Here is a 21,260-nt window from a genome sequence, read left to right on the forward strand (position 1 = left end):
TGAAAGGGACATTCAGTTTTCAATTTGTCAAGCTGAAGATGCCTGTGAGAAATTCAATTCCAGCCTTTAAAAGACTTTAATATACGGTTGGAGGTTAGCGCTAGAAATACCATCCTGGGATTCATCGGCATCTAAATGGAAATGGGTGTATAAAATGAAAAATTTGCTTTGGGGAAAGCTTGTAGACGAAGGAGAGGGCTGAGCACGGAAGCTTTCAAAAGCCAGCAGCAGAAGGAGAATACCAGCTGTGTTGGGGGGGGAGAGAGGAGAAAGGAGTGATGGAAAAACCTGTGAAACCAAGCAGGAGACTGTGAGGGTGATCTGCTCCAGCGTTTCTCATCATGTGTGCCCCAGGCCACCAACCTGAGGGTCTGTTTCTCCACTGGGCCCTGAAGGCACAGTGCGTAGGATCCACACGCTTTTCTGGGGCCTGTGAACACAGGAGTGACCCAAAAAGGTGAGCATTCTGCAAGCGCAAAGCTATAAAGAGCCTTTCAAAGAAAAACCAGAAATTGTTTAATATGGGCCAAGGGTTCATTTAAATCTGTTTGAAACGGTTTAGAGGTCGGTGTGTCCGCATGTGTGTGCACGCTCAATCGTGTCCGCCTCTTTGTGACCCCATGGTCTGTAGCCCACCAGGCTCCTCTGTCTGTGAGGATTCTCCAGGCAAGAATACTGCAGTGGATTGCCATTTCCTTCTCCAGGGGATCTTCCTGACCAGGGGATCGAACCCATGTCTCTTGCATTTGGCAGGCAAATTCTGACTCCAAAAGTAAGAGTGCCGGTGTCCCAAAGGCTTCTAGATAGCGTCAAACCCGAATCAGAATCCCCTGGGGCACCAGTCCCCGCCACCCTCTCTGTCCTTTCTCCCTATCCCACCCCCCCCCACCCCCCCGCCTCCCCAGCAAGTGGATCCGAGGCATCTTCATTTTTTAATAAGCCCACAAGGAGCTGGAAACACTTGTTCAGTGCTGGCTGATGTGTGATGTTGCGAATTCATGCCAAGGCCGCAACGTGCCCAGGCTCTGTTCAGAACTTTCACCCTGCTCTGACCCACCCTCACCTCCTCTTCCTTGATTTTCACCAGGTTTAGGTAGTGCTCACTTGCTTTTTACCATATAATTACTATTGGACCAAAGCTCCTTGTCTCTCTGATATCCAACACGTTTAGAAAACTGAAAGGTTTTAAAAAAAAGAAAACTGAAAGGTTTTAAAAAATCTTTGCACGAAACTCACTCAAAACTTCACTGAGTAGACATGACCTGTCTTCTTTTATTTGTCCCCTCTTGTGTGACTGTTCATACATCCCACTGCAGACATACTCATCTCTCTCGGGGTAGTTGGAGACTCAAGTGACCTCATCAGCGTATGCCTTTGAACTACAAGTTCCTTTAGGATTTTGCCTCCCTGACCACCACCACCCCATCACCCCAGGGTCTGTGTCCCCTCCTCGCCCACCCCCGAGAGCGTGCAGGGGACATAGGGAATTTGAATGTATGCCTGCTGGCTGGAATGGTTAAATTTATTTGATGATTTGAATCAGTGATGCCATCCAACCATCTCTTTCTCTCCTGCCCCCTTCTCCTGCTCTCAATTTTTTCCAGCATCAGGGTCTTTTCCAGTGAGTCAGCTCTTCACATCAGGTGGCCAAAATATTGAAGCTTCAGCTTCAGCATCAGTCCTTCCAATGAATATTCAGGGTTGATTTCCTTCCAGATTGACTGGTTTGATCTCCTTGCTGTCTGAGGGACTCTCAAGGGTCTTCTCCAGCACTACAGTTTGAAAGCATCAATTCTTCTGCGCTCAGCTTTCTTTATGGTCCAGCTGTCACATCCGTACACGACTGCTGTAAAGACCATAGGCTTGACTATATGAACCTTTGTCACCAAACTCATGTCTTTGCTTTTTAACACACTGTCTAGGTCTGTCAGCTATACCCTAATACAAAGTAAAAAGTCTATAGTAAAAAAATTAAAAAAATAAAATACATAGAGTAAAGTGCAAATCTCCCTCATTTGTTGGATAAAATGTGAGACTTCAAAGCAGCTCTGATACTGTGGTTTGGGTAGGGGAACTTCTTCATCCTTCTTGGCTGGGGTGCTCAAGTGCTGCCTCACTCAGAACCCTGACAGTTGGCGTTGCTACGTTGCTCACTGGCTGGACTTCGGGTTTTTGTGCTTGTAAAGTTCCCTGGGGCCACACAGGATGGCTCGAAGAAGGGATAACACTAGCATCAGTCAGACTGGCTCGAGAGAAAGAAAGATGCCCCGAAGTGAAGGCCAGAAGGTCAGTTGTGTCGCCCAGAGGCTGAATGTGGCAACGGAGCCAGGATCCCCGGGTTGCTTTCCAAAGCTGTGTCTTCAGGCAGCTTGTCGACCTCTCATCACTTTCTGTTGCTCTGCCTGTTTGGAGTAAGTGTGGTTACCGATGTCCTTTCTCACCCTACTCTGCATTGTTGCCGTGTTTTGTTTCCAGCAGGCGACAAGGAATGGCGGCAGCTATGGGGGACCCCAGCCTCTCCAGACTGCAGTTCGCCCCCTTCAGCAGCGCCTTGGATGTTGGCTTCTGGCATGAGTTGACCCAGAAGAAGCTGAATGAGTACCGGCTAGACGAAGCTCCCAAGGACATTAAGGGTTATTACTACAATGGTAGGCGATAGGAAACTCCATTCTTCTCTCACCTTCTCTGCCCAGTGTAGGGTCAGCTGTCCTTCAGAATGGGATGTCCTTGACTTTTACCATTAATGCTGTCCCCTGGTTTCTACTTTACTTCCTGACTTTTTAACCCATGTTCACTTCTTTTCTCCTTATTGGGAAAAGAAAGGGAGAAGCCAGTGTATTAATCGAAAGAGTTAATACCCTTTACTGAGTATTGCTGGGGGAGGGGATTGGAAACATTCTCCCCAGTGAATCTTTGCTTCAGTATTCTTGGCAAATACCTTGGATTCAAGGAAGCCGTCATCTGCTGCTGAGTCCTTGCTCAGCTTGGGTGGCCGGAAATTGGATGGAGCCCTTTGGGCTTCCCCAGAAGAGAGAAGTGACCCACAGATGTTTTTGTTGCAAAGGCTGCCATGACTGACTCATGACTGAGTGTGTAAATGCCTCCTTCCAGGTGACTCTGCGGGGCTGCCAGCTCGCCTAACGTTGGAGTTCAGTGCTTTCGACATGTGAGTGTTTTCTTATCGAAGTCTCAAATAGAGAACACTGATTTTTGCAAGGAATGAGGGTTCTTAACTTTCGTCGTAGGTGGGCCGCAGGGTGATCCACAGAGGCTTCCAGTGAGCAGGGCTAGCGTCTCGTGGTTCTCTTGTACCTCCCGTGGCACAGAGACAAGTTTGGGTGCTCAGGACTGTCTGGTTCATTTTTTCAGCACGTATTTGTCAGAGCCTATTAGGTGCAGCAGTGAGCATTTGTTAGACTACTTCTGTATACAAGTTACTGTGCAGGGCGTTGTAGGGATGTACAAAGAAATGCGACATGATGTCCTCACAGAGGTCTCTTTAACTAGCTGGGGACCATGGGGAGTTTCTGGAGAGAAGAAACACATTTATTGACTTAATTACTGACTTATTTTCTAGACATAATCCTTTCAGACCTGCCAGGCCTGGTTTTCTTCCCTTCCACAGGTGAGGAAACCACGAGTGCAAAGGTGAAGTGACTCACCCAAGTCATTTAGACAAGGCTCAATTTAGGAAGCAAGGGTGAGAGAAAAGTGACCAGTGTTTCTGAGCTTGTGGTCTGAGTAGCTGGGGGCAATTTCTTATTTTCTGTAGAAACCGAGAAGCCAGGAGGTCGCTGCAGTTTGGGGAGGGGGTAAATTTGGTTTAGGACATGTTGAGTCAGAGATGACAGAGTCCAGTAGAAACGTCTGGGAGGCACTGGCCCCCGGGAGGGTGGGTCGTCCACATAGATCCTGAGGCTGTGAGAGAGGAAGAGACTGTAGCAGAAGGAGAAGGAAGGGCAGTGACAGGGACCAGACCTGATCAGGGAGGGCAGAGACTCAGAACTCGCCAAAGAGACGTGACTTGCTGGAGAAGAAGAACCAGAGGTGATGTTTTCAGGAAGGAAAGAGGGTCAACAGTGACAGAATCAGAAAGGTTAGAGTTCAGGGCTGGAGTCACCGGAATTGTTGATTGGGTTGTGTGAGAAACTAAATTCTGTGCCTGGGGGCAGAGCAGAATCCATGTCAAAAACTGAAGGATTGAAGGCTGCCGGGAGGGAGGCATCTTTTTCTGCTCCCTCATGTGTTTGCTGTGTGAGGGTGGGGGATAAGGGGAACATGAAGAGGTATTTGTAAAGACTACCTGAAAATGGAGATAATCAGAGAATCGTTGTTCAGTCAGTCATGTCCGACTCTTTGCGAACCCTTGGACTGCAGTATGCCAGGCTTCCCTGTCCTTCAGCATCTCCCAGAGCTTGCTCAAACTCATGTCTTTTGAGTTGGTGATGCCATCCAACCATGTCATCCTCTGTCATCTCCTTCTCCTCCTGCCCTTAGTCTTTCCCAGCATCAGGGTCTTTTCTAATGAGTCAGGTCTTCGCATCAAGTGGCCAAAGTACTGGGACTTCAGCATCAGCATTAGTCCTTCCAGTGAATATTCAGGGTTCATTTCCTTGAGGATTGACTGGTTTGATTTCCTTACTGTTCAATCGACTCTCAAGAGTCTTCTCCAACACCACAGTTCAAAAGCATCAATTTCTTCATCACTTAGCCTTTGTTATGGTTCAACTCTCACACCCATACATGACTACTGGAAAAGCCATAGCTTTGACTAGATGGACCTTTGTCGGCAAAGTAATGTCTCTGCTTTTTAATATGCTGCTTAGGTTGGTCATAGCTTTTCTTATGAGGAGCAAACGTCTTTTAATATGAAATTAAGATGGCTGCAGTCACCATCAACAGTGAGTTTGGAGGCCAAGAAAATAAAGTCTGTCCCTGTTTCTATTGTTTCCCCATCTATTTGCCATGAAGTGATGGGACTGGTTAGTCAAAGATTAGGGTATTTCAAATGAAGTTTCCCTGGAATTTGAAAACAAAAAATCTCTTGAAAAGTCAATACATTTTATTCCTCTGTCACAATCAAATTGTGAAACTAAATTGCACAACTTGAATTGAAAATGATGTTAGTCTTTGCACCTTTAAAAGATGTGTTTTGATGTTTCTTGTTCCCTTCAGAGCTTTCTTGCTCCATAATAAATCCTTGTGATTGCGCGTCAAAGCAAAAAATCCTAGTCATCTCTCTCCTGCATCGGCAAAGACTGACTGACTTTGGAGCAATCACAAAATAATGAGGAAAATGCATTCAGTGTACAGTCGTAAATTACCTGAGGCTCATAAATGGGGTAGTGTAGTTCTAGTATAACCTGGAGGGTCCAACATTCCTCAGAAGCTGCCCTCACTCCCATCTATTCTTTTTTTTTTTTTTAATGTATAATTTGATTTATTTATTTATGGCTGTGCTGGGTCTTCGTCACCGTGTGGGCTTTTCACTAGTTGTGGTGAGTGGGGGCTCCTCTCTAGTTGTGGCGAGTGGGCTTCTCACTTCGGGGGCTTTTCTTGTTGCGGAGCACAGGGTATAGGGCGCATGGGCTTCAGTAGTTTCTGCCCTGGGCTCTGGAGCACAGGCTCCATCGCTGTGGTGCACGGGCTTAGGGCTCAGTTGCTCTGCAGCAGATTGGGGGTCAGACCTGTGTCTCCTGCGTTCGCAGGTGGGTTCTTATCCACTGAGCCACCGGGGAAGCCTGCTCCTGTCTCTTCTGACACTAGTTGAAAGGTTATTATTTTTTTGAGTTTCAATAATTTTATTCTTCGGCAAAACTAATTATAGGGAAAAAACTATTCACAGAAGTTAGGCTTGATTTTGTTGCAAAATCCAGGTTTCTTAAACCTTACAATCCAGAAATTTTAGCTGAAGGAGATTAAGTCTATGATCCTGTGGCTGTGGTCTTCTCCCAGATGGCCTGATTTTCTTGGTCATCGTTTGTCAGTTAGCTGTTGAATAGTCACCGCGTGTATAGGCTCCGTAGTAGGCCCTGGGGGAAGTGACTAAGAATTAAGACATGGGAGTCCTGGATTGGAAGCTTGACGGCTTGGAATGTACCCCTGATTAACTGCCCTACCTGGAATGAGTCTTTTTCATTTTCTCAGCTTCAGTTTTCCTCATCTGCAGCTTCCAGCTTCTAAATGTTCCTTTCAGTTTTAAAAGTCTGATTTTCTTCCTTTTTTTTTTTTTTAATTCAACTTTTTTTGTAAAAGTCTGTGATTTTCTGACTCCCCCTTTCTTAGGATTGTTGGTACCATGGTCTAAATGGTGTTCTTCAAAAGCACATATGTTGAAAACCCAGGGCCCAAGGTTATGGTCTGAAGAAGTGGGCCTTTGGGAGGTGGTGAGGGCAGGGCCCTCATGAATGGGGTTAGTGACAGGGACCCCAGAGACCTAGCTCACCCCCTCCACCCTGCGAGGACACAGCTGAAGCGGAAGAAGCTCTTTGCCAGGAGCTGGCGCTTTGATCTTGGACTTCCAGCTTCCAGAGCCGTGAGGGAAAAACGTCTGTTGTTTGGCAGCCCCCCAGTCTGTGGTGTGGTACAACCTCTGCTCAGGCAGACTGAGACAGTCAGTATGTTTACTGAAAGCCCTTGGAGCTCCTCCGAAGAAACGAGGTCTTTGTATCCAAATTGTTTTGGTCATGATTGTTCTTTGCGTTTATTGCTGAGCATGTGTGTGGGTTTGTAGGGAAAATCTCCCTGCATTTATTCATCAAACACTGAATGTTTCTTGTGTGCAGACATGTAGGTGGTAGGAATACAAAGCCTTAAGCCAACAGGGGACTCTGGAGGAGCTCTGCATGGAGGTGGGAGACACGTATTAGCATCACAGGGTATGCAGTAAGCATGGGGGGGCTGATGGTTGGTTCAGAAATGCTTGTTGATTGCTTCCGCTGGGTCCTGATGATAGAATGTGCCGGGCCCCAGGCATACAGAGAAGCACAAGATGCCGTTTGGAGAGCTAACAGCCTGAGTCCTCCTCTGTAGATGCCAGGTGTAACTCAACTTTGCACAGCGCCAGTGAAACCCCTCTCACTCTGAGATCCCGGAAGCCAGATGAATCTCGGCCAACAGTTGGCATCACAGGGTCCCGTTTTCTGCCTTGTTTCGGCTGAATTATCGGTCACACTTGGCTGATTTGACCCGGCACCGACTGTCCTGCGCTGGAGCAAGCTGTCTAAGTCTGGCGCGCCGATGAACCAGACCCCGGTGCGTAATGGCCCTAACACAGAGGGCTCTGTTTCTTACCCGCTTAGTACTCCAGGCGGGGGCCGGGGGGCGGCGGCGGTCCAGTCTTTCTGTCTCGTGCCTCCGTCGTCCTGCAGGGCTTGCCTCTGTGTGCTGCTGAGAACGGAATTGTCACCTTCCGGTGGCAAGAGAGAGGAGGCGCCAAGAGAACCAAAGTGGAAATCTGAGGAGACAGCCCCAACTCTCTTGAAGACCCTTAACAGCCGGGGTGAGCGTGCGGTGGGGGCATGTGGCACCCCACTCACGTTCCGTCAGGCAGAGCCAAGGCCTCACCATCCTGCAGGGGAGGCTGAGACATGGGGCCGAGCTACCGGCATCAGAGCATTCCTTCTGCATAAAGAGAGAGAAATAGACTTCGGTGGACAATCTCTGTACAAGTTTAAAGCTAGTGAAAAAAAAAATCCTTTGAGGAACATTTACCTAGATTTTTATTTTTAAAATATACAGCATCTTTTCAGAATGGTTTTTAATGAGTTAACTTTTTATTTTTGGCGTGCTGAGTCTCTGCTGCCGCACGGACTTTCTCTAGTGGTGACGAGTGGGGGGCTGCTCTCTGGATGTGGTACGCAGGCTCATCATTGTTGTGGAGCATGGACTGCAGGACTTGTGGACTCAGGAGTTGTGATACACAGGCTTTATTGCTCCGTGGTATGTGGGATCTTCCTGGACCAGGGATTGAATGGTTGTCTCCTGCATTGCAAGGCAGATTCTTAATCACTGGACCACTAGGGAATCCCAACATTTACCTAATTAGTGATGAGACATATTTTCCTTTTCTAAGCTTCAGGTTGGGCTTAATAAGACAAATAGAAGGCATAACCCTTGCGTTCAGAGACCTTAAATAGTGACTGAGGAAATATGGCTCATTTGCTAGATCATCTGTGCAGGACACAGGCCCTCTTATTTTCCACCATCTTACCAGCACCTGACACAGGTCCGACATGGACTGGCCACTCAGATAGCCGTTGGCATCAATTGCAAGAAGTCTGAGGGCCTGGCTGTCAAAATGGGAAGTGGCATGGCTGGTGGAAAGGCACCCATGGACCCCATTAGAGGACGCAATGACCAGAAGCTCAGAGATGGTTACAGAAAGCAGGAGATCATGCAGTCGGGTCCCTGGACTGAGTGTGACTTGGATTCCAGAGCTCCCTGCGGGCAGGTGAGACTGTGCACATGTGATAAAGGCTTCTCCAGATTCATTCCATCCCGGCCACCTTCACCACCTGTCTGTCCTCGAGAATCTGGCCATGTGTCTGCCTTTGCCCAGGAAGTTCCATAACCGCCCTCGTACTTTCCTGAGTCCTCATCACTGTGAGGCTGAGTGATGTTGGAGCCTGGGGTCCAGCGAAAACATGCCCGGCTTCAGGCCTTTGTAGGATCTGATCTTTTCCCCGACTCGGGTTAGTGTGTTCACCAGCTAGCTAGAGTGCACTGTAGGCTGTAGCGTATGGGGCAGACGTCTGACGCTAGTTTTCTAAAACAGCTCTATTGAGGTTTACTTCACGTACCGTGTGAACTCCCCTGGTGGCTCAGAAGGCAAAGCGTCTGCCTGCAGTGCAGGGGACCCGTGTTCTGTTCCTGGGTCGGAAAGATCTCCTGGGAAAGGAAATGGCAACCCAATCCGGTACTCTTGCCTGGAAAATCCCATGGGCGGAGGAGCCTGGTAGGATACAGTCCATGGGGTTGCGAAGAGTCGGACATGACTGAGCGACTTCACTTCACTTTACGTACCATACAGTTTACCCATTTAAAATGTACAGTTCAGCACTTAGTATATTCATGAGGTGCAGGCGCCACCACTGCACACTTTCGTCACCCCAAAGAGAAGCCCTGTACCCTTAGCAGTCACTCCCCATCCCTCCCTTCTGCCTTCCCCTCACGCTAGGCAACCACGACTCTGCTGTCTGTCTCTATGGATTTGGCTGCTCTGGACTTTTCACAGCAGTGGCATCACACCAACCTAAACTCATACATGTCCAGGTGCAGGATTTGGACTAAGCTCTCTAGTTTCCAAATCTAGGACTGTTTCCAGTCCTCCTCTGAGCCACCTCTTTCTGCAACAAGTGGAACTTGAATCTGGAGAAACTACTGGAATGACTTTCCCTCCCACTGTCACATTTTAAGTTCTTTCCTCTGGCCACCTCTCCAGGTGGAAGTTTAGCCTTGAAAAATGCTTCTCCTCTGAAACTCTCCTCTGAAACTCACTAATGAGGTCACACAAGGGCTGACGTCCTAGCAGCTGCTTGACTTCTCATGCTTTAGTTTCCTCCGCTCTCAGCTCTTACAGCAAGGCTTCGGCCTGGCATCCAGGGCATCTGGACGCTAGGAGGGCGGGTACCAGATTCGATCAGAGCATCCTTCTCTGTTTCTCTAGTCATTTCATGAAGCCATGTCTGCGTGTAGAACCATGTCTGCCTGTAGAAGCCTGGTTTGCCAGCTGCTCAGCTTCCTTTTTCTTCCCTCTCAGTCTGGTCTTGTCCTTTTCTGATTTCTTTTTTCTCCTCAAGTCTATCCTTGATGTCCTCATCTCACCTAAGTGAAGAATATTCTTCTATTGTGGTAGAGTGGTGACACATACAGCCTGTGAGCCACTGACTCATCAGCCCCCAGAGGCAAGCTCTGGCCTTTGAAAGTTGCTTCTCCCAGGACTTGGCATTTGAGCCTTAGAGACAGCATTTGGCAGAACCTCCTCACCCGTCACACCCCTCCACACCTGCTGCAGGTTTAGATCTCTCTAAACCTGCAGCCCCACCCTCCTTCCCGAACCCCATTTTACTTACTCAAAAGGGAGAAGCGCTAGGTCTGAAGAGCTGCCATCAGTGTAAGCAGTGAGCATACTCTGCGCTGGTTGTGACCACAGTATGCATCTTGTCATAAGATGAGTACTGTTTTCAGTAAACATCTGTGACCTCTGAAGGGCTTCCCAGGTGGTCAGTGGTAGAGAACCCTCCTGCAAATGCAGGAGACGCGTGTTCAATCCCTGGGTCGGGAAGATCCCCTGGAGAAGGAAATGGCACCCTAGTCCAGTATTCTTGCCTGGAGAATCCCATGGACAGAGGAGCCTGGCGGGTACAGTCAATAGGGTCACAAGGAGTCAAACACGGACTGAGCAACTGAACCCACACACACAACCTCTGAAATGCAAATTAATCATTTCGGTGGCGAGACCAAGTTTTCCCACATCAGGGTTGTGTTCAGAGTCATCTCATCTTTCTCCTCTCCTGACCTGGATTACTCTGGGCCTGGGGGGACAGTGTAGAATGCGACACCCAGGAGGCACGACATGGCCACACAGGTGTCCGGGGTGCGGTGCGGGGCGTCGCGTGGCTCACACGCTCTCAGGGACGCGCTCTGTGGCGGCTGCACGCGCAGCCTGTGTGCGGTGGTGAGGTCAGCGCCGGCAGGAGGAGGAGGCACACCCCTGCCTTTGGAGAGCTTCCTGTCCTCCAGGGTGTGTGAGTGTTGGTCTTGAAAACACTCTAAAATACTGTGCTCATGATCAGAGAAGGGGGGATGGATGGATGGCCTCCTGGAAGAGGAGGATTTGCAGCAGGGCGCTGAAGCCTGGAGTGCTTGGGTGGGGAGTGGGCAACACAGACCCTTACAGTCAACAATTCTGAGTTGAGATGCCAGCTCTGCCTGTTATGTGACCTTAAGCAAGTTACTTAATCCTTCAAGTGGGAGAACAAACTCCTTTCAGAACCGAACTCTTATATCCAGGTTCAGTAGAAGCTCAGTAAATAACGTCTCCCTTTCAGTTTAAAGATGGGAAAGAATTTTTTTGAATAGGGAAAGAGCTCATATCTGGGGGGCGGTGGAAAGACAGCATGCAGAGACATTAGGGGATGGGGAGTAGAGAGGCTTTTACGGGGTGGAGTGCCTGGTTTTGCTTCTTATGCAGTGATATTCGTCGTTTTCCAAAGAGACGTAAGCCAGTCTTCTCTTTGCCCTGCAGAGCGCGGTCCTTGTGTCTGACTGTCTTCTGGCCTGTCTGTAGTCAGCTGCCTCTCCGAGTCCCAGCTGTGCCCATTAACCACGTTTCTCTCGTACCCAGGAGTGCGCCCACCCCAGCCCGCTGCTGCCCGGCGGTCGGCACACTGTATAATACCAACACCCTGGAGGCTTTCAAGGCTGCAGATAAGAAGCTACTTCTGGAAGAAGCAGCAAACGAGGTTAGCTGGGAAATGCGATGTACCCATTGTCTTGTCCACGGTCCCACGGGCACGCAGTCGCAGACCAAGTGCCTGACTCTGACGGAAGCTAGCGTGTACCCGGCACTCAAGCGCACTCAGGCCTTCTGCAGTGGTGGGTGGGTCAGGGAGGAGCCAGCCAGGCTCTTGCCTGAGGAGGAGGTCACAGCAGAGAAGAGAAGCGCTCGCCTGCTGGCCTCCAGTTAGCATTCTGCAGCAGCTCAGCCTGAGTGTGCCAGCTCCGTGCCCGTACCTCATGCACTCGGGTTCTCTGTTCCCAGTGCCCCCCGAAGAGGCCTTCTAGTCCTGAGTGCTGTCACGCTGTCAGAGCCCATCATGTCTCTTCCACGTCCTCAGGGCTGAACAGAAAGGCTCTGTGGGACTTCCTGGGGCCCCCGTGACCCGGCCTCTGCGGCCCCATGGCCTTCCGTCCCGTCACTCTTGCTCTCGCCGTCTCTGACCATTCAGGGCAGATCAGGGAGCATTCCTCCCTTCACTGCTTTCTGCAGCCCCCTCTCTGTCTGGGACACATTGGTTTTCCCTGCCTGGAATGTCTCTCCTTTCCTTCTTCACGTCTGAGTTAGTGTGAGGAATAAGTGGGGACCGGTTTATCCCGGCCCTCTCTACCACCTACTTCATCGATGAGCTTCACCCCGGTGAGTCTTACGTACAACGGGACCATGATCAGAGAGGGGTGTCCCCTGCCTCGGGCCTGGGGAAGGCGTCCCTCCCACCCCTCGTAATGGGGGGCGATGGTTGTCTTCCTCGGCCTGCGGCGTGACGGCTCGTGGGCTCCTGCGTGTTTCAGAGCCCGTCTCGAGAGAGTGGGTCGGCTCATAGGCTGTCATTGGAAACAGCAGGCTGCTCCCCAGGAATCCCAGCCCCGTCCCGTGTCCGGGCTCAGCCTCCCCTCCGGTTTGTCGGGAGTGGGGCCGGCTCTCCTGGGCTCCAGCTCCTCCAAGCTCGGTGTTTCCACAGCAGGACCTTCTCTCTGCTTGTTCCGTCTTCCGCTCACGTGTGTGCCGGGGTTTCTGGTGGCCCAGCTGTCAGTTTCCTCAGTGGCCCAAGGTTTAGCCTCCAGTCTTAGTTCCTGAAACGTCTGACCGGGACCCGCTTCTGCTCCCGGTCACAGTCCTTCCTGAGTATCCATAAACTTGATTTTTCCTTTTTTCTCTTCAGGGAAAGATTATACCAAATAAGACTTTTAGAAAATGCCCTGTACATAGTTCAGATCACGGCCTCTGGAGCCCGTCCCTGGCTGTGTCCCCTCCGCTGTCCTTAGCCGAGGTCAGGGTTCCCCCCCAGTACTGTCCGCCCATCTGTGAGATCCCCTGCTGTCTGGCGGCATACAGACACGGGTGCCCGGCTCTCTCCCAGGCTGTTAGCTTCTGAAGGGCGGGGACTGTGCCTCTTTCTTCTGTATCCCTGATGTGCTTGCTCTGTAGTTGACATTAAGTAAACATCTGTGGAAGGCAGTAACCAAGGCACGAACGGGCCGGGTTTCCTCCTTGACACTGAGACCCAGCAAGAGAGAGGATGCTTCTGGACTTTCCTGTGTCTCTGCAGGGGGCCCGGGATGAGTGTGCTGGGCCTGTGGGCAGGAAGGCTCGCTGCCCTGCAGCTCCGCATGCTCCTGGGAGGGAGGCGGGAGGAGACCCTGGAACCTGCCTTGACGCTCTTCCTCCTCCTGGCAGATCTGGGAATCCATCAAATCGGGGGCTGCCCTGGACAACCCTGTGCTCCTCAACAAGTTCCTCCTCTTGACGTTCGCGGTAAGTCCACGGGCTCGGCGGGGTCTGGACTGTGGACTGCCCTGGCCGAGCCCAGGGTGCTGGTGGGACAGTCAGCTCTCTTCTCTCAAGTCACGTCTGTTGAACAAATCCTTGGGTGGTTAGTGACCTGGTATGGCTGGCATTTCTCACTGATGCAAGATTATTTCATTCTCACCGACCGTACTGGTGGTGGTTGCCTGGTTTATGTGACAGGGAGACACAATTGTCGTCATTTGAGGACATGACGAAGTCCGTTTCCAGGAGCTGGGTCCATTGCTGCTAACGTCTTTGTTTAGTTCAGCGCCGCAGAGTTCAGTTGCTGGGTCCATCGACGTAAGGAACAGGTGACGACTCGAGGATCTAAGCCATCCCCAGGTGACTTCTAGACGAGAGGGGGTCACCCTGCATAGCTTGTCCACACAGCTGTGTTTTGTTTTGTTTTTTAACAAAGAAAATATTTTATTTAAGTGAGAGCTAATTAAAATGAACTTTAAGGGCAGCTTTGAAGAGGAGAAGAAATCACATTAGGGGAACAGCTGCTGCCCAGGGAAGCAGGGGGAGGGAGCGTCAGTGATGGGGCACATGGGGAGACGGTGAGGGCTGGTTTTAATAGAAGTGCCAGGCCACCCCACGCGTGTGCATGTGTATACACACATACGCGTGCGTGTGTGTAGCTCCACAGAACGCTCATTTACCTTTATAATTATGGGCATTATAGTATTCTGTCAAATATATGTTCTGTAGACCTTTTTATATCTAAGTTGTTTTCAGTATTCACTATTTTATTTTACTTCTGACTGCACCACGCAGCATGTGGGATCTTAGTTCCCTAACCAGGGGTCGAACCCACGACCCCTGCACTGGAAGCAGTCTTAACTACTGAACTGCAAGGCAAGTCCCCAGTTTTCACTATCATTAAAAAAAAGTTTCAGTGAACATTGTCATCCACACTGATTTTATTTTCCCGCTTATTTCTTTAGAAGATAGCCCGTTGGAGTGGGCATGTAAATGTACTGATGTTGACACGTGTTAAGCACGCTGGTTGTTCACCCCAGCTTTATCAGCTTCGGATGTTAAATCCTCTTCCCTACATTTTTCTTCTCTTTTTTTGGTTTGCCAAGTTAACAGGTCTTGCCTGCCTTCCTCCCCCACGAACTCGTCCTCCATTTCTTCCTCCTGCTGCCTCTCTGATACACCACCGGAGGCAGAGGGGAGAGAGAAAGGATTCAAACTGGGGGTGGTACCCAGAGTCGGGGGCGATGGGCATGGGGGCCCTACAAGGAGCACATTTCTTAACAAGTTAAATTGTTTTCTGTGTCTCAGTGGTGAGATGGAAAAGCACCAGATGCTTCAGGGGATTACTAGACACAATTTGGCTTTGATTTTGTAAATTTGAGTAATTTTGTAAGGATAAATAAAGGCAATGCTAATTAAAGTGTTTTTTTTTTTAACTTTACCGTCTATACATCTTCTGTATTAAGAGTTCTGGCTAGAAAATCTAATAGACAACTTGTGTTTAATGAGAAAACAGCACTGGGTCTCACTTAAAGCTTTAAGGCATCTCCCAGAGTCATTATGTGAGTTGGCCATGTTGCCCTTTCTGCTGAATGTTCTTAGCCTGCGTTTAAAAAAATTAAAAGTCTCTGTCTTCAGAAACCTGTCAGACACAAAGGGCTTTGTGTTTGATGTAATCGAGGTCTCTTGTATCCTGAAAAGCATCCTAAGAAATTCAAGCCTTTTGACTCTTGAAGATGACCTGATAAGAGCTCTTAGAAGCAGCCAAGGCCTTCATCTTGAATCGTTTAACCTTTTGCTAAAGATCAGTTACGACAAATCATTTAAGCATATGGAAGAGAGAAAAATCTCTAGAGGTGTTTTTCTTTCCTTTCTGCTCTTTCTAGGATTCCAAGGTACAGACACTTTATTAATTTCCATTTTGCAGTTTGCTTTGCTGTTGTTAAAGGGAATTTGTCCTTAGTTGATCAGTTAGTGGCAGAAATAAAAACTGTGGAAGCTATAATGACTAGTCTTCTTCATCTGGACATGTGTTTATGTGTAAGTTTGTTTTTAAAAAGTCACCTAGTATGACTCCATTTGTTTGGAAAGTCCAGAATAGGCAAAGCTATAGTGACTGGACATAGGCTAGGGGTTTCCAGGGGATGAGAGTGAGGTGAATGAAGAGTTTCTGTGAATGGTATTTCTAACTAATAAACCAGTGGGGAGTTTCTGCTATTGGGGTTTCTTTTCGGGGGCGATTAATACTTTCTGAAATTGGTAGGGAAGGTGGTACAGCCTTGTCAGTGTGCTAGAAAACCACTTAATATGCTTTAACATCTTTAACATGGTGACTTCTTTTTTCTGGCTTCATTGCCTTGTGTGGGCTCCCTCTAGTTGCAGCGAACGGAGGCTCCTCTCTAGCTGAGGTGCCTGGGCTTCTCACCGCAGTGGCTTCTCTTGTCGGAGCACACGCTCCAGGGCGTGTGGTCTCAGTAGTCGCGGCTCCCGGGCTCTAAAAGCACAGTCCAGTAGTGTGGCGCTCCGGCCCTTGGGATCTTCCCAGACCAGAGGCCAAACCTGGGTCCCCTGCATTGGCAGGCAGATTCTCACCCACTACGCCACCAGGTGAGTCCAACATGGTGGCCTTTATGGTACATGACTCATACCTCAATGAAGGGTGGTCAAGCATCCATCCCCTCCTGATTCCTAGCAAGATTCAAGAGGAAATGTCAAGAAGTGAAATAAACTACAAAGTGGTCCATGGTAACAGGCTGGTGGGGAAGCTGGCAGGTACCCACATGACCATAGGATCCTCCCACATGAGTGACTCAGGCCACACCTGCTGCAGAAATTCAGAGACGAGAACATTGGACCTGAGTGGGGACAGCCTCACAAGTCACTGGCCCATTATCACCTCCCCTGGTTGGGGAGCAGTCACATACACCCCTGAAGGCACAGCCTCTTCTATCTTCCGTGCACCTTAGTTCTTGGAACCTCTTCTGTGACTCATCCAGCTACTCAAGTGCTTGTTTCATCTCTGTTCCCTGCAGTGACTGAGCTACCTGAGCACTGGGCTGAATTTTCTTCATCTTCTTACTGCCGGAGTATCTAACATTTTGCCTTGTACACAGCAAGTGCTTAGTTAGTAACTTGAATTTCACCAATACGACATTTCTGAAAACCCTGTTATATTATCTCAGGTTATGTGTAGCATGTTCTAATAACTTTAGTAGCATGCTTAGTTCATTCAGTTGTGACAAGAGTGGTAACTGGAAGTCGTACCTCCACAGATGGCATGCTGGGTACGCCTGGTACCATGGACAAGAGCTTACATTTTGGAAGTAGAATTCTACTCTCTTCTCTGCCACTTAGTATCTATGTTCAAGCATTCCACCCCTCTCTAAGCTTCAGTTTTCTGTCTATGAAATCTGCTGATAATAGTTACCTCCCGTGGTAATTTTATATGTTAAACAATGATGACAATAACATCAGTTACTTATTGAATACTTTCTATTAGCAAGTGGTCGATAAAATATATTATGTCTATCCTGATACATTAATGTTAATGTGTGGGAACATTTCAGATAAACATGGAGGTTCTGTTGTCTGTCATGAGTTCTGTTGGGAGATTTCTGAGAAGCTGGTCCTTTCTCGTGTGCATTAGTTTTTCTTCTTATGTAGCTCTTGGGAAGTTAACGTTAGTAGGCTCATTTCCGTGTGATCACCGGTGCTATTCTGATATGTTGTATTGTTTCTTCCAGGATCTAAAGAAGTACCACTTCTACTACTGGTTCTGCTCCCCCGCTCTCTGCCTTCCAGAGAGTATACCCCTCATTCAGGGGCCAGTGGGCTTGGATCAATGGTTTTTGCCAAAACAGGTATCAACAAATAAAATGCAGATCAAACTGGGTTTCAGTGTGTATCTGGCTCATTCTAAAGACAGACCTGCACTTGTCTGGATGAGGAGGCAGTCTCTGGAATCCTCCAAAGATGGCACTAGGAGCAGACTTACTTGCAGTGTTTTGTAAACGCGTTTGAAGCGTGGTCAGCAGCACTTGTCCAGGTCCTCGTGACCTGTGTTGAGATGCTGAGCCAGTAGGGAGGAATTACAGAAACACTTTGAAAGACTGTGGGGATTTGCCAAAGCGTGATCTCCACTCTCAGTGGAGAGAGTCTTTGCAACCAAAGAGAAGACTTCTTCCTTCCTTTGTGCCAAGTTGCAGAACTTCTACATTAAGGATGGTCCCTACAGAGCTAGTCGTTGCAGTTTAAGGAAGATAATAAGGTCATTAGACGTGGTTCCCAGAAGAGCAGTGAAAACCATCAAGTTGGTAGAAGACAGATCCTCAGCCCCCAAATTCTGATTGTTATCGAGGCAAATACTGAGTGTCAAGATGACTTGAATTCACGAAGCATGTCACTCATTAAAGCCCAGAAATCCAAAGCCAGGAAGAGCCCTTGTTAATTAAAAAGCTCATTTGCTAAGATAAATCAAAGGTTGTGGTTCTGTGGATTGAATTTTCTAAGGAGAAATGCAAGTGGGAACAAAAGCATAGGCCTGGGGATTGAGTGCTGATGGGTTGGAGGTTTCTCTTAATGGGGACAAAATGTTCTCAAATTATTGTGACCAATTCCTGTGAATGAGCTACAAACAGCCTTGAATTGTGCTTTGTGAATGAGTCAGTTGTATGATAAGTAAGAGAAAGCGTGTCTCAAGGGAGCTATTGAAGATTATAGAAGGGGTCAGGGCAAAATCCATCCATGGTAGACTCATGCTTGTTTATCACAGGTGAGGCTTAGTGTCTGGATGCCTCGCTAAACCTTCGTGGTGGCATCTTAGGGAACTGGGAGCCATCATTGCTAAGGGTCCTGTAAAGTATTTGTGTATGCTCCTGTCTGAGACACTCCAGCATGCACATGGGAAGCATTATCTCAAAGTGAGGTGGTATGATTTGGGGCACTCTTAGGTTTGGTTGCTGCAAAAGAGGAACAGGGGTATGGTCAATCACTTCCGGTCTTCTGGCCTGAAAGTATCTTTTATCGTATGTTTTTTTTCTCAATTCAGAGCTAGGTAAGTAGTTGTCTGGAGAATAACTCAGTGTTTCCTGATTTCAGATTCAAGCCCTGGAACACGCGTATGATGACCTTTGTCAGACAGAAGGAGTCCCCGCGCTGCCTTACTTCCTAATCAAGTATGATGAGACCACGGTGCTGGTTTCCTCGCTCAAACACTACAGCGATTTCTTCCCAGGTCAAAGGACAAAGGTCAGAGAAACTTTGAGGAGCGTTTTATTATCCAATAAGAAAATCTGATGTTCATGTTATGAGAGACCACTGTGAAATTCCAGCTCATTTAGGTTTCTTAAGCCTTCCAGAGAAGGTTTCAGGACATCTCCTCATCTTCACCGGCCCCCACCCCTTCACTTCCCAAATCAGGACCTCCTCCAGGCTTTCTTAGCTCTGTGGCGCCTCAGAGTACTTGTGGATTCCTCGCGTCCTCAGTTTTTCTTTCTGATACACTTTCTATCTATGTTTTAATCATTGCCAGAGCTACGGCGGCAGTGCAGACTCTGGTCCTCTCGCTCCTGGTCGGTGACGGTCTCCACCCCGCAGGGGTCTCCCTCGGCCCCGTCTCGTTCCCTGTGCCGCTCACTGAGCAAGAGCTCAAGACGCCTGCCCTCGGCCCCCGGGCCAGCTTTCCTGCCTCGTCTTCCCCTGTTGTCCTCATGAACCACTGCTCCCGCTAAGCTCCTCTGTTTTCACCACAGCCCCCTAAGCTAACAGACCCAGAGGTGTCCCCGTGTCTGTCTTTGCCCTCGTGTAGTTTGGTCCCTGAAGTAGGTCCTGCCTGTGGGGCTGCTAAGAGACTGTCCCGTTGTCAAAGCCCTGCGTTCATGGAGAGGCCCTCTCGTGTTCAGGTGTGACCTGTCCCCTCAGCTCACCGCCCTGGCCCCGGCCTGCCCCACCTCACTCCCCTTCTCACTCCCTTGCACGCACTGCCTTTCGTGCTGTTGGACTCTGCGCTGCCAGAGGGCAGGGACCGAGTCCCACAGCATCTGCCTCAATGTAGTGGCCAGCCCTCGCCTCGGGCCCTCAGTAAAACTCTTTTGAATGAGGGAAGGAGTACTGTAAGTGTCTTTTAGATGTGATGAGATAGATAGGAAGCTGTCCTTGCCATATTAAGACACTGAAAATTAAAAATAAAATATTGATGATGAGTATCATGCAGGTTTGAAAGCAAGTGGGAGAATTTCAGTCACCGTGCAGGGACGTCAGAGCTGAGACGAGACAGGCCTCTCGCTGGTGCCTCTTCCTTGGCCTGAACTTCAGGTGCCTTTTTTTTTTTTAAGTAGATTTTTTCTTTCTCACCTACACTAGCATTTTCTTTGTCAGAGGGAGCCCTCTTTAGATTGATGACTGAGGGTTGGGTTTTTATTATAATCCTTGCCCCTGGCCCCACACCAGTCAGGTTCACAGACCTGTAGCTAACTTAGCAGCAGCGAAACCATTCATTGGTGCTTCAAGGCCCCACCATTGTGACAGCAGATGGGGCAAATCAGCCTGGCTTTGAACGCGGCTGGACTTCAGATTGTGCGTGGTGAAGACATGGTCTTCCCCCAGAGGGCGGCTCTGCCAGAGCAGCAGTTGGCAGAGCACTTGGCAGTTTGAAGGGGGCTTTCACGTGCTCTGTCGTGGAATAACGTCGTGGCATAGGTATTCTCAGTACCTGCGTTTCCTGTTTTTATTTAGTTTTGGCTGTGCCGGGTCTTTCGTTGCTGTGTGCCTGCTGTGTCTGGTTGAGCTTGCAGGGGCCGCTCTCTAGTTGTGGTGGGCAGGCTTCTCCTTGCACTGGGCTTCTTTTGTTTTTGGAGCACCAGCTCGAGGGTCCGTGGGCTCCATAGTCATGGCACATGGGCTTAGTTGCCCCGAGGCATGGGGGATCTTCCCAGACCGGGGGTCGAACCCATGTTCTCTGCCTTGGCAGATAGATTCTTAATCACTGGATCACCAAGGAAGTCCTGCATTTTCTCTGACAAAAATGAGACTCAAACGGCTGAATTGTCTGGTTCCGAAGCCCATGCACTTTCTTCCAGTTCGTTCTCATGTCACTGGGGGAGAGGTGGACCCTGCGTGCCATTTGGAATCAAGTAGGTCTGGCTTCCAGTGTTGCCACCTCGTAGGTCTGTGACCTTGGGGAATGCGCACACCCTTGCGTCGCCAAGGTCTCACTGTCCATGGTGACGCTACTGCCTGTGTGTGCATCCTTGCTCAGTGGTGTCTTACTCTTTGAGACCCCGTGGACTGTATAGTCTGCCAGGCTCCTCTCTACCCCGACACTGCTGACAAGGAAGAAATGCGATGACGTGGATAATGTGCCCAGCGTGCTGCAGGTGGGCAGTGCGTGTCCACTTCCTTTCCTTCTCAGCAGCAGCCGGTTTTTAAAGCCTGAACAGCTCTCTGGCGTCTCCTGTGAAGTGGTCTGGGCGAGTTGGCGAGGCTCCTGACCCAGAGGCCAACCACCACCCAATTTGGACACGGCATCCTTCACTGGGTTAAGGTCGTATCTCAGGAAAGCCTGACATGGCTCAGCGCATATCGTGAGCACCTCCTGTGAGTCAGAAATTGTGAAGTATGATTGCACCTGTTCTTGTGGGATCCGAGCCCTTGTAGGAGCAATGAGACATCGACTTGTGGAAAGTTCACTAGAAGTTCAAGTCACGGAAGAGAAGGGCCAGCGAAGTGACACGGATACTTGGTGGTTTATCTGTGCCTCTGTGTCCAGTCTTGCTCTAGGAAGGGTTACCAGAAGCTGCACAGACTGGTGGGCCCTCAGGAGCTTCGTGGCCTCGCGGCCGACCTCCCTTGGGTGGTCCTGGGTCCCGTCCACCCACGCCGTGTTGTCGTGTTGTCGGATGCATTTTCTCACGTAGCGATTGGATCGTGTCCCTCTGCTACCTGAAACCCTGCCGTGGCTCCTGTGGTCTTCAAGACAGAGTTAGAAAGGCTT

General features: G+C 49.3%; 1 protein-coding gene across 3 annotated transcripts in view; it reads left to right on the forward strand.

Annotated features, from left to right (window-relative positions):
* The first annotated feature begins 322 nt into the window (after window positions 1–322).
* ATG7 (autophagy related 7) overlaps window positions 323–21,260 on the forward strand; it is a 246,400-nt gene continuing 225,462 nt past the window's right edge. For all 3 annotated transcript variants that reach the window (XM_065933893.1, XM_065933895.1, XM_065933894.1), the window contains exons 1-7: window positions 323–457; window positions 2,476–2,648; window positions 3,112–3,166; window positions 11,348–11,465; window positions 13,178–13,255; window positions 17,014–17,130; window positions 18,368–18,517. In XM_065933893.1, the coding sequence (XP_065789965.1) occupies window positions 342–457; window positions 2,476–2,648; window positions 3,112–3,166; window positions 11,348–11,465; window positions 13,178–13,255; window positions 17,014–17,130; window positions 18,368–18,517 (807 nt within the window). In that variant the 5' untranslated portion in view covers window positions 323–341. The remainder of the gene's footprint in view (window positions 458–2,475; window positions 2,649–3,111; window positions 3,167–11,347; window positions 11,466–13,177; window positions 13,256–17,013; window positions 17,131–18,367; window positions 18,518–21,260) is intronic.

This window comes from Muntiacus reevesi, chromosome 4 (assembly GCF_963930625.1).
Source record: "Muntiacus reevesi chromosome 4, mMunRee1.1, whole genome shotgun sequence".
NCBI classification, from domain to species: Eukaryota; Metazoa; Chordata; class Mammalia; order Artiodactyla; family Cervidae; genus Muntiacus; species Muntiacus reevesi.